The sequence below is a fragment of the Octopus sinensis genome, linkage group LG3 (genome assembly GCF_006345805.1).
Source record: "Octopus sinensis linkage group LG3, ASM634580v1, whole genome shotgun sequence".
Lineage (NCBI taxonomy): Eukaryota > Metazoa > Mollusca > Cephalopoda > Octopoda > Octopodidae > Octopus > Octopus sinensis.
The window spans coordinates 83,290,036-83,304,004 of NC_042999.1; the positions used below are offsets into that span (position 1 = coordinate 83,290,036).

General features: G+C 34.0%; 1 protein-coding gene across 6 annotated transcripts in view; it reads left to right on the forward strand.

The window, feature by feature from the left end:
- LOC115209116 (semaphorin-1A) overlaps positions 1–5,579 on the forward strand; it is a 386,134-nt gene extending 380,555 nt beyond the window's left edge. For all 6 annotated transcript variants that reach the window (XM_029777245.2, XM_029777247.2, XM_036501112.1 and 3 more), the window contains one exon: positions 1,416–5,579. In XM_029777245.2, the coding sequence (XP_029633105.1) occupies positions 1,416–1,777 (362 nt within the window). In that variant the 3' untranslated portion in view covers positions 1,778–5,579. The remainder of the gene's footprint in view (positions 1–1,415) is intronic.
- The last annotated feature ends 8,390 nt before the right edge of the window (positions 5,580–13,969 follow it).

The window sequence follows — 13,969 nt, forward strand, 5'->3', positions numbered from 1 at the left end:
ACCATAAAAACCGTGGTTCATATATTTATATATTTAAAGAATAAGAAGAAAATGGAGAGGTAATTAATAAAATTATTTATTAATTATAAAATATGACAGCATCTCTGACAGCTGTTTCGTTTCAGAAATCTTTAGATAATTAAATTATAAAATTAAAATCATTATAAGATGAATCTCTTCAAAGGTAGTAAAGATATACCGATTAGAAATACATGATGAGATAATGGCTATAAAAGAGATTCATCTTATAATGATGTTAATTTTATAAATTAATTATCTAAAGATTTCTGAATCGAAACAGCTGTCAGAGACATCATATTTTATAATTAAATAATTTTACTAATTACCTCTCCATTTTTCTCCTTATTCATTAAATATATATATATATATATATATATATATATATAATTGAAAATAAATGTCCAACCGTACTCCATGTTAACTCCAAATTTTGTCAATTATCTATTCACATACGGCAGATGCCCAAACACAAACCTGGAAGTACGTATAATACTTACTACTGGTTAGCACAGGGTAAATCTGAAGGTGGATGAACTTTACCCTGTACTCTACTATGTTCTTAACAGAGTATATCATAACTACATACATATATATATATATATATATATATATATATGTGTATATAAATCTATGTGTTTAAATGTATATATGTAAATCTGTTTGTGTATATATTTCAGAGTGTGTATGTATATGTGTATACATACACATACTCACATTTATGTATAGAGTTGAACATTAATTTCCTCATATTTCCAGACACATGCTTGCTTTCTGTTCTCAGTACTCACCACTTTGCTTTTGTAATATTCATTTCAAATTAGTTTCTAACTATAATTACTTGGAAAGATTTTACTTCATTTTAATATATAATACTTTATTATATTTGCTTAGTCTCTTTGTTTTCTTGATACAATAAACCTTGAATGTATTGTGTTTATAATTTCATTTGCAATATGATAAACCTTGTCTTTATTAATATATAATTTCATTTATATTCTGAATATATATATATAAGAAACTATGCTTTCGTTAATTTGCAACTTTTTTGGACATTTTCTGTATTTTTCATTGTTTTAAATTTAATAAAATTTTGAAGATATATATGTTAGTGTGTGTGTGCATATATATATATATATATATATATATATATGTGTGTGAGGTTGTATATGCAGGTATATATACATGTATGTGTGTATGTCTATATGTGTGCATATATATTTATATATGTTCATGTAATACCTGATACATCAATGAGATTTTTGTTATCTTATCATCATAAAATATAGATAACATTATTCTACTTTTTTTACTATATATTTGCAGCCAGTGTGGTGTGGCCATGCTGGATCAGTGCTTCATTATTACATTTCTTAAAAATAACTTCTCTTCTGCAGATCATCGACCAATTGAGTCACGAAACCATCTGACTACGGCTGAATTTATTCCGACTCCCATTTTTATCGGTTCGCTGGTTTTTGTCTTCCTGTTGGCAAGTGGGCTTGGTTTCATTGTCGGTTTTAAAGTGAGCACCTGCAAAGATTCTCAGGACAATGACTCGACGATTGATGATGCTACGGCAAATCTGCGTGTCCACCAAGAAAATGACCACTACTACGCCAAACCAGATAATCGTGCTCCGACGAAATACAACAACTACTGGGACGGCTCTCCAAGAGCTGGCAAAGTACCAAACAATGGTTCTGAATTCCGACCTGTGAACACTTATACAAATGTCAAAGGGAAGACCTATTTATAGCCAAGTGAAAAATGGAAAGAAAAAAAAAAACTAATAAAGAAATAAAAAACAAAAATAAAATATAAATAACAAAAGCAAAAAAATCCAAATAACCAAAATAAAACAAAAAATACAAAAATGAAACAAAAACAAAAAAATATCTAAAGGGGGAAAGACACAACTCCACTGTGAAAGGAGAGGGGGGACTTTCATTATCAGTAATTAAGAATTATTATGATTGATCACTGTCATCATAATTATTGATTATTTATGATTACAGCTATGATTTCTTTTTTAATGTCTTAGTCAGTTCCTATTATCATTATTACTATTATTTATTATTATCAATATTATTTTTATTTTTATTATTATGATTATTTTAATGAAAGGGAAGATGGAGATTTTAGCAGAAATACTTGAGAGCTGCATCAGTTTTTTAGTCTTGTCTCTCTCTCTCTCTCTTTATATATATATTGCTATCTTCATTCTGTGTTCAAATCCCACCAGTGGTAGTTATTTTGTTTTGTTTTGTTTTTTTGCCTTTCATTCCTCTGGTGTTGGTACTGGTGGCTGTGGCAAAAGGTTGATAAAAACATGTACCCAGTTGATAAAAAATAAGTACCCCCCTTATAACATTAAATGTTGGTAGTGTTCATTCAATCAACTATTAATTATTAACTAAAGCTCTTCTCTTGAACTATTGGGCTTTGTGCTTATATAAAGAGGAGGAGGAGGAGGGGATGATGAAGGAAAAAAATAAACATTGCCAAATAATAAAAAAGAAAGAAAAGTCTTTTTGTTTTTCTGGCTCCTGGTAAACCTTCTTCAGTGATAAGAATTTTGGCAACCCAGTTTCAGTTCCTGTTTGTAACTGTTTCACATGTATTTAACACATCACTTTTCTTTCTTTTTTATCTTTTCTTTTTTATCTTTGCTCCAGAGGTGGGAAGGCTGGAAGGTAAAAAAAAAATACGATTATAATTAATATAGAATGACCATAAATATCAAGGTGTTACCATTTCTCTCACTACATGCCTAACCCTATAGAATACACATAAACCTTCCCTTTAGAACTTTTGCTGGGCTGGTTGAGGCAAATGAAAATAATAGGAAACAACGTTCATCATCGTCATCATCATGGTGATGGGGTGGCTGTATTGTTAGTGTCAGACAAAATGCCTCGCTATATTCTGAGTTCAAATCCCACCGATGTCAACTTTACCTTTCATACTTCTGGGGTCAATAAAATAAAGTATCAGTTATGTGCTGCAGACAACAGAGAATCGACTATTTCCTCTTTTCAAATTCATCACCTTGTGCCATTAATTGGAGGAGAAGGAACAGTTGATTCTATATTAATGTCATCATCTTTATTATGATTATAATTATTATTGTCATCATTATTGTTATGATTATAATTATTATTATCATCATTATTATTATTATTAAATTGGTAAGCTGCCAGAATCATTTGTACATTGGGCAGAATGCTTAGTGGTATTTTGTTTGCCTTTACAATCTGAGTTCAAATTCTGCCAAGGTCAACTTTGCCTTTCATCCTTTCAAAGTTGATAAAATAAGTACCAGCTGAGCACTGGGGTTGATGTATTCAACTAGCTCCTTCCTCCAAAATTATTATTATTATTATTATGACTACTATAAATATTTTTTCTCTTTTTTTGATTGATCTTTAACCTCATCTTTTTCTGCTTCTCAATGTCTTATATTTTCTTACTAAAAGAAAAGATAATATTTATGTTCCTTAACAACAACAGCAGCAACAAGAACTTCAACAAACAAGAAACAAACCCCAACTACAATCAAAATAAATTTATAATTAATTCAGAAGAGAAAATACAAAAGTGATACATACACAGAGTATATATATATATATGTATATATAATATGAGTATATCTGTGTTTTTCATCTTGCTTGCATTTTTTTTTCTCCATTAATTTTGTCAAGTGTGAGGAAGTAGGAGTGCTTAAGAAGGGGAATGATGTTGATATGATCATTAATAAACATTAGTGTATCCCTGCTACTTTCCTGATTGGGTGTCATATGAATGAGAAGATTCATCGATACATGCTGCAGAGGTTGAAATTGAAACGAGTTTCACCTGAAGATCACACAGTAGCTTGAAACTTGAGTCATGAGACAAACTCTCAGCTTCATTTTCAATTAAAGAAAAACTTTATATATAAATTGTATAAAGGATCATAGGTGAGGCCAGAACAATGCGAAGTAAAAGCAAAAAGCAAATCACAAGAAAACAAATATGTGAATTAATGTAGACTTACTTTGCATTCAATATTTTGGGGTTATGATCTCATCCTCAAGAAATCAATGAATGGGTTCATAACCCCGAAATATTGAATGCAAGGTAAGTCTACATTAATTCACATATTTGTTTTCTTATGATTTGCCTTGCTTTTAATTCACATTTTTCAGGCTTTACCCACGATCCTTTATATAATATATTCTACACAATGCTTCATAGTAACTATTCCATAGATATATGTATATTTATATATAGTGACAAAGGTGGTCCTCAGATGTGTTTGATCATAACTGAGTCAGGTCTCAGCTGAGGCTGAATGATGTGCAGAAAAGATTCACAGCCTACTGCTTCCTTTTACTGACCTTCTCATCACTTTTTGCTGTCATTTTGTTGTCTGCATCATCCTACCGATCACCCAGTCACTGCTACCATCACCACCTTCATTTACATTAACTGGGAGTTTGCAAGATGCAGAGAGCAAGGAGAGTTTGTAAAGCATGCAATTTCTCTCCCCCTTGTAGCTCAGCATCGCATTGGTTGTCACTTTGCACCACCTGAATCAAAGAAATAGCCCCATACTCAGCTGATCAAGATGCTCACCCTGAAATTATTTCCTGCTGTCTTAAAAGGTAAGGACACATTGCCTAATGTAGTTAGAGATATGCTATATCTGGAAATGAATCGAGATAGTTATGGCTGGAATGCCTTTAATGATAGGGTTTACTGCTTGATCAAGGTTGAGCGTGGGCCAAACAAATACAACAAACCTTTTTCTACTGCAGCTCCTTCTACTTCATTAGGCCGTAATTACTAAGGCTAATACCACTATCACCTCTACAACTATCTCCATTGTGAGCTGCTGTGTGTTAAGAGTGGGAAGGAGTCATGGTGGGTGTATAGGGTTGTTTTGAGTGACTGATGATTAATGAGGCCATCAACATCCGATATTATAACTGCTGTTACTATCACTGCTCTGTGTGTGTGTGTGAATGATAAACATGCATTACCCAATGCATATAGACTGTTCTTGGTTCACTATCACCACAATTACTAGCACCATATTTGCCGTGAGGGTATAGGTGTGATTGTGTGTCTGCAGGGTGGGAGATATGTAATTAATTAGCTGAACTTCTCTTCATCTCTTTCCACTACTCTCACAACCAAGACCCTGTGAAACTACCTGGCCACTGGTACCATATCTGCTGTGATATATGATAAGTGTGTGAAGGGCTGAAGAGAGTGGAGTTATTCTGAACCTTTTCCCCATTACACCTGACCAACACTTGAGGTCACTTCATCTGCTAAAAATAGGAACCAAGTCTCCTTCTAATCACACCATACCATCTTAGAAAAGGATATGTTGGGTTAATGTCCTCCTGGCTTCTTTGTACCCAGGGATGGTCATGCCTGGAAGCCCTTTGGTCTGCTTGGTCACGGCTGACCTGAAACTGAACAGCTATAACAATCATAACCAAAGAAGCCAATGAGGACCCCTGACATGTTAGAAATTCAAGCCAAATCTTATTTCATATTGCCATCATGAAAAAAAAAAATGTTATGGTTGAAGCATCTTTGATCATATCTGCTTGTTTCAGTGTGATCCAGAGCTAAGCATCCTCACCATGATCCAATCACTTTTGTCTGTGATCATCCCTTACCATTTTTGATGTGAGATTGTGTATATATATTAAAGAGTAGTGATAGTAGATGGAGTGGGGAGAGGGTATCATTGATTCCCTTTCCACTCCTTTTCTCAATACACTTGACTGCTTTTATGATGACTAACACCATCATTATTATATTAACTCTGACTAATACTATTAACATCTTGATGTGTAGGTGTAGTAAAGGGTACCATGACTGTTATGTAGCTTATTGTTTGACCTCCTCCTCTTACCTGACTGACACTCCTACTACCACAATAGGGACTTCCACCACCATTATCATTATCATCATCGTCATCAACACTGCTTCTACTGCAACTAATCCCAACATTCATTGTGTCTAGTACGAGATTGTACCAGAGGTTTATGTACTTAATTAATTAACAAATATACTCATCATCACATTTATCAATACTGAGCGACTACTGACCAACCATTCTATCCACTCAAGACTGTATTAACATTATTATAGGCCACAAAGCAATGCACTAGAGCCTCTATCCACACATCTGTGGCATACATAGCTTAGCGTTGGACACCTTAGACCTATGGGATTCCCAAATAGCAGCTCAGGGTTTCCATGCCTTATTGCAGCACTGCTATCCAATGATCACTAACCACCTAAAACTACAGTTGCTATAGCTACTCACCCATCAACTGTGACTAATCAAAGTGACTCTTATAAAGTTTGCTATGAGCACAGGTAATATTTTGAGGACCAATGATGTTTGAACTTTTTGATGAAGGAATCTTTCTGAATTGTTGGATAATTTTGGCCCCTATTCATATTAAAATTAAAATGCTTATTTTGTGAGATTTAAAATTTTGTTTTCTTCTTTTTTTTTTTTTAATACAGTACATCGAGTTGTATATCTGTAGTATCACTACTGGGGTGAGGCCTACCACTACACATTCACATGAATGGATTCTTTGTAATGGTCATAACTATGTTAAAGTACATCCTAGGTGTTCATATATTCACATGAGCATATTTATACATGTTTGAATATATGTTTATCTATACGTGTGTGTGTGTGTATATATATTTCATTACCAAGGATAGTATTGACAGTACTTTGATGATGGCTTGGACGTTTGAAACTTCGATGTCACTGTTAATCATATTCTTGTTGAAGAATAATGAATTTGTACTCCACCTAATGTAGAGAAATCCTTCAGTTTAGTGTAAAACTATTTTTTATTATTACATAGAAACAAACATTAATACATATTACTGAACATGCATACAGAATGTATGTGCTTTGCTTGTCTGCCAGCCGGCTGCGATTTAACATGGAGGAGATGACTCTTTCAAAGTGCTGTAATACACACACACACATATATATATATATATATATATATACGATCACGCAAATGTGCATTTATACATGCACACATGCTTATCTGTGTGCATGTATATGTGCATTCACATACTTAAATGCATATTTTAAGGTATGTAACGTCAGTGATATATCTTTTAAAGATATATATATATATATATACGGGCAGTAATGCATGCATATTTAGTAATTGCATTTTACTGAGCTTCAGTACTTTATCATAAATTATAAGCACATATATACGCAAACACATGAACATGTTGCATTTTACAAACATACGCACATGCATAAGTGCACATACAAATACACATATATACACACACACACAGAGCCTTAGTCATTCATTAAGTCATAATTCAACACTCTTTTGTCATTTAATTTTCTCATCATTTGTTAATGTTATTGTTGCTGCTGTTACTACTGCTAAATAGGAGTTAATGATACAGAATTTGTGATTGAAAAAAAATGAAAGAGAGGGACAAGACAAAAGACAAAATATTGTGGAAGGAAAATGGATTGTTTTAATATAGTTTTGCTATATATACATATGTGTGCGTGTGTGTGTGTGTGAGAGAGAGAGAGTGAAAGAGAGAGAATGAGGGAGAGTTAGTGTGTATGTATTATATTTCTTTTCTGGGAGATTTCTTCATTCATATTTTGATCAATGTTGTGAGACATATCTCATTTTTATCTACCTATCTATATGTATGCGTATCTATATATATATATATATATATATATAAATACATATATATACATATATATTTGTGCATATATACATATACATAGATTTATATGCATATATGTGTGTGTCTCTCTATATAGATGTATATGCATATATGTATATATGCATGGAAATGTGTGTGTGTGAGCATACAGATATATATTTGCATATACATGTTTTCTGCATATGTATGTGCATTTGCTTATACACACACACATGTATAGTCATGTGTATAAACATAAATACATATAACTATATTCTATACATACTTATGTATGTACATATGTATATGTGTGTGTTTGTGTATAAGTATATAAATATGTGCACATGTATATGGCTATTATACCTATGTATATAAACCTATACACATACGAATACACATGCATATATGTGTATATAGATATGTTTATATGTATGTACATATTTGTATATGTATATACACACATTTGTATATATTTTTATATGTACACACACATATATATATATACTTATATTTATATACATATACACATTATGCATATATATATACATATTTAAATATATGTAAAGATATGTATGTATATATATCATTTATTTATAAATATGTATATATATTTTTTTAGTTTTACACCTGCTTGGTGTATGTTTTTTGTGAATGTATATGTGTGTGTGTATGTATATATAATATATTATATATATATTTATATATATGTATATATATATATATATATATATATACACACACATACATATACATACACCTTATTTTTAAAATCTACCATTTTTTCCCTTCTATCTGGTTTGATCACAACATTCCAATGAATTTTTGCTAAATGGACAGAAGAATATAAATAAATGACAAAAAATAAATGATTAAAAAAATGAACAGCAATGAAGAAATGGAAAGTATTTGAGGACAGTAAGAAAGAAAATTTATAATAATGCAGGAAATAGAAAAGGAAGAAGGCTTGATAAACTTAAAGAATTATATCTTTGAAAAGTAAGAAATAAAAAGAAAAAAAGATTCTGTGAAAAAAAAAAATACCGAAATGCAAAAACATTTCTTGCATGTTCCCCTGTTCTTGAAACCTGTACAGTAACTCTTTTTAAAAGAAGTCATCCAAAAGAAAAGGGAATTTTTTTTTTTCCATTTTATGTTTTTCAACATATATATATATGTATATATATATATATATACATATGTATATATGTGTGTATATACATATATACTTTGTTCCTTGAAAATCACCCCTCCTCCCCCCTCAAAAGAGAAACAAAAATAACCCCAAAAGATCAATAGAAGAACATTCTATTCTGTGAAACATTAACAAAAACCCTCCTTCCATCAAATATATTTCACAAATGCTCCCCCCTCTATCCACTACCCAATGCTTCTCCTTCCTTCCCCTCTAATATTTTTTTTAGTAAAATATATTATGTAAATTTTCCCACCTTCCTTTCTTCCTGTCAAACATATACAATATACAAACTCAATCCCAACCAAGACTTAATACAAGTGACCCCATCCCCGTTTTTTGTAAATTCCGTTTTTCCCCCTTTAATGAAATACCCTTCCACATTCAAAAATAAAACAACCCCCAAGTCAAACGATTACAACTTTCTCATTTATGAGAATGATTCTTCTTTCGTCTACCGATTCTGGAAGAAATGTTTAATTTTGACCATTTTTAGGGCGATACATATTGCCAGTTTTAATTAAATTCTTGTTATAAATTCGTTTTATTTTGTTCTTTTATCTCTTCATTGTTTTACCTACATGCAATCACGTGATACATGAGTACAAAAATATCAATCTGTCTATCTATCCATACACATATGTGCATTTGTGTTTATATAACCAGGTGGGGAAAGCTAAGGGAATCATTACCTCTGCTGACAGCAAAGGTATTCTCTCACTATGTGAAGGGTAGATTATTTGATGCCTATGTATGAGTTGTGATGATGTATTGAATTAGGAGAATGTGCGAAGGCTGGAAAGTAATGTGTGATGTTAATGTGATTGAATAATTGCATGCAAATGAACTTTGAGAAAATGTGTTATAAAAGGAATCGGATGTGGAGTGAAAGAAAAAAAGGCTATGCTGGTATGGGCATGTGATAGCAGTAAACAGAAAGCTGTTCACTTTGGATGAGGGTGAGATCTGAACATAGACGCTACTACAGATGTCACCATTCTTGCTTCATTATTGCAACTGAAAGAAGTAGTAAGTCATTCAAGTGGAAGGAACTTGTGAAAGAGAAAGATATGGGATAAAGATGAATGGACTGAGACTCAAGAAGGAGTTTGACACTGGATTGTAAAATTATTATGTGGTGAAGCAGGACTGTGCTGTGAGAAAGAGACCTATAAAATAATGATTATGTATTATTGATGACTTAGTGTAGATTTAAAATACTAGTTTTTGTTGTTTTTTTCTTCTGCTAATTAACTTTTAATCCCTGATATGTAACTTGGGCAGAAACTACATTTCTACGTATAAGAGCAGATTTTTAAAGCATTCCCTTGGCCATTTTGAACTTCAGCCATTCTATGTGGTATGAAACTTATGATCCGACCACCATCATCATTCAACATCGGTTTTCCATGCTGACATGGGTTGGACGGTTTGACAGGGAGCTGTACCAGGTTCCATTTTACTGAGTGTCCTGGGTGCTTGTTATGTGTTACCATCACCAGTGCTTTTTACTTGGTATCAGCCAGGTCACCAAGTACTTTGCACGACAAAAAAAACCCTCAACTGAGGAAGGGAAGTAGTATTGAGGGGATATGAGTATGTGCCAGTTGAGAAATTTAAGGTATAGAGGGTGCAGATCTAGGTGTCTTGCTGTAGAGGAGATACGTGGATATCCCAGTCGGAAAACAGTGAGTTAGAGAGTGATAGTGAAAAAGATGATGGCGAAGATATGTTGGGACATACACTCGAAGCACATTAGGGTGGTAGTGAAACTAGGTGAGGCTCTTGAGTTGGGTGGGTGGATTTGATGCAGTGATCACAGCAAATAATGAAGAGAAATACAGGATGAAGGTTGTGATAGATATGTGAGGACATTGAGGATGATATCAGGTAAATGAGGTGTTGATGATGGAGAGCAGCACAGGGAGTGGGTAGAAGGCGCAGAAATGAGGAGGTCATTGGTGAAGACAGTAGATCGGAGAAAAGGTAATTGAGAAAGCCAAGGGTGTAGTATGTGCCATCTCTGTTCTCAGGTGTTGTCTTCAATACTGATGTAGCTGATATAACCTTCACTTTTGCTGCCAGACATTCCTACATTCTTGGTATCTCCACTTATAGTTTAGCATATTTTTTGTTCTTTGCGGTATTTTTATCTAAAGGAATTGCAACGTCTATTGTGATGCATTCTCTTTTCCAAGTCATGTATAGTATTTGGGCTACGCTGTTCAATTAGTCTGGATGTCAAAATCCCATAGAATATTTGATTTACTATGTACAGTTAGAGTCGCTTCTGCTACATGATCGTACTACTTATAAGAAGTATTCTGTCCACTTTTATTTTTATTCATTTATTCTTTTTTTTTTTAAGTGACCACTGTCTGTCGTTGGCTTATTAAAAATAGAAAGCAATCGTAAGGAACAAAGAGCGAATTAAGTCATCGCCTAGGTGAAAGTGCTGAGTGAAAAGAGAATAAATTGCATGGAAATAAACGAAATTAACTTGAAAGTGTATGGTATGAACAATATAAATGATGAGATTGGCAATATACATTTGATGGAATTGTTATTAAATGCAGAAATGGGCCAAGGGGTCAGACGAAATCTATCCCAGAAAGGTCAAGCAGAAATGGCGAACACTTACGTCACTTCTGTCATATATTACCGCCTGACTGTTGTGCATTGCCCCAGTTCACGTCTTACCTAACTGGAGCGTCCGTTCTTCATTTTTCTGTGGAGGAGATGAATTCCACTGGTCAGTATCACCATTTGTTGTCAACACCCACTCAGTAGAGGACTGGACAAAATGTGGCAGATGATCCAAAGACATACGCTATTTCCTTGACGGTGAGCAGGTGTGATCGCCGTTTGTCTGACTCACTTTTCCACAGTTCGTCTATTTGACAAAGTCACAGTTTTGGATCCAATATAGACCAAGAGAAAGTGTCTGGTATATCGAGTGACTTGGGACGCTCACAGCCCTCTGTCAGTCGGGTCATACAAGTAGAAATTTCACCACAGCGTTCTGTGGCGGGCAACAGCGACGATATACTCGAGATCTTTCGAATCATGACTCGTGTTGCAGCACGAGAAATCCTTGGCCTGGCAGTACTACTGGGAGATGGGCATTGCCGATTCGAGTTAAATTTGTAGCAAATTAGTTGAAAATTGTAAATGGCAAGGACGGTTCAAGTGAACAGACTTGCTCTGAGTGAGTGCCTGTTGATTTAGGAATGAAAATAGGAATAAGGCAATTGCCCTGGAGTTTAGTGTGTGTGTGGTTTGGTGGTGGTGGGAGTTCCACGAACAACCCCGTGAGGAGTTCATACATCACTTTGGTGGTGGTGGTGATGGTAGGTGGAATTATTTCTTGTTTGAACTTTTGTTTGTTATCACACTTTTATGTAACCTCACGTTATAAACATCCTGTACTATTCTCGATCTTTCTGTGAACCCTCAATGATCAATAAAGAAAACATTATTACATGGGGAAACAAGGTGGCAGAATTGTTAGGGCGTGGAACAATGTCTTAGAGTAGTTCTTGCGGTTCAAATCTTGCCGAGGCGAGCGTCGTCTCCCATCCACTCGGTGTCGACAATATAAAGTACCAGTCAAGTACTGGAGTCAATGGCATCGACTAATTCCTTCTCAAAATTGCTGGCCTTGCGCCTAAATTAGAAGCAATTATTTTAGGGCGGTGAATTGACAGAATTACTGGAGCGTCGGATAAAATGCCTTGCCATATTTGATTTTGGCATTTGATTATGAATAAATTACAAACAATTATTATATTCTACAAATTAAAGATTCGTTACAATATTTGGTTTCACCAGAAACGATATTTAAAAAAAAATGTAAGTTCGCAAAATATCGCAAAGAACACATGTCCTTGAACATAAAACCCTCTAACGATAAAGATCTAAACAGTTTGATATACGTGGAAAAGAAATTTGTACTATCTCCCTGCCCCTGTCTGACTGTGGAAGCACTCCGTCGGTTACGACGATGAGGGTTCCGGTTGATCCGAATCCTGTCTGACTATATATGTATCTCACACACTCTCTCTCTCTCCCTCTCATATATACGTGTGTGTATGTGTATCTCTTATCGGCCTATAGCAGTACCATGTTTTTTTTCTACAAGTATTTGTTTAGGGTCCACAATAGAGCAAGCAGTCTTAATATTAATTCGTGTAACACGAATAACGATTAATACCGTCACAACATTAAAATGTAGTTAGTTATTTACTATTAGCTGTCTTTCTTTTTATTTTTCCTTTTTTTATGCTAGTGTGAGAAGTATTTTTCGGTTTGTAAATATTTATACTTATTTTCGTTATTATTTATACTCTTTAATGCTAGCACTTTATACTTCAACTCTAAATGGGATTTAGATGAGTTTTCAGCGGCAAAATTGTTTACAAATGCTTCTGCTAACTTCCGATTGAAGTCGAGTTCTAACAAACCCCTAATTACATAGTTTCACTATTGATTAGCGATCGACCAAGAACGATGGTCGAATTAAATCTATAAATCTATAACGAAGGGCGTAAAAATTGCAGTGCCGAAACTTGTCTTTTCTCCAGCAAGACCATAGACCCTGCGTAGTTTGTTTCTCTGTTCGCTTACGGCAAGGTGTGAACTAGAGCAGGAGAGCAAGAAAGGGGGGTAGATATAGAAGAATGGGTTGCTAGATGTCGGTTGTTGGTATGGAGATTGACTAGGAAAAGTAGCATTAGTGATGTAATTGGGAAGGGAAAATGATGGGGTAGCGATAGAGAGGTGAAAGAGTATAATAGAAGTGGGATGGAGTGAGTATTATGCGAGAACGATAGAAAGAGAGAGAGAGAGGGATAGCGATGAATAGCAATATTGATGTGTGATAGTAAGGGTAGCTGATGAACAATAATGATTAGGGAATGCAACAGAGAGACAGATGTTAATGAATAACAAAAAAAAAAAAGTAACGAGACAGAGAGAAGCTAGCAATAATGAATATATCCAGATCTGATATCAACCCTCATTATACAG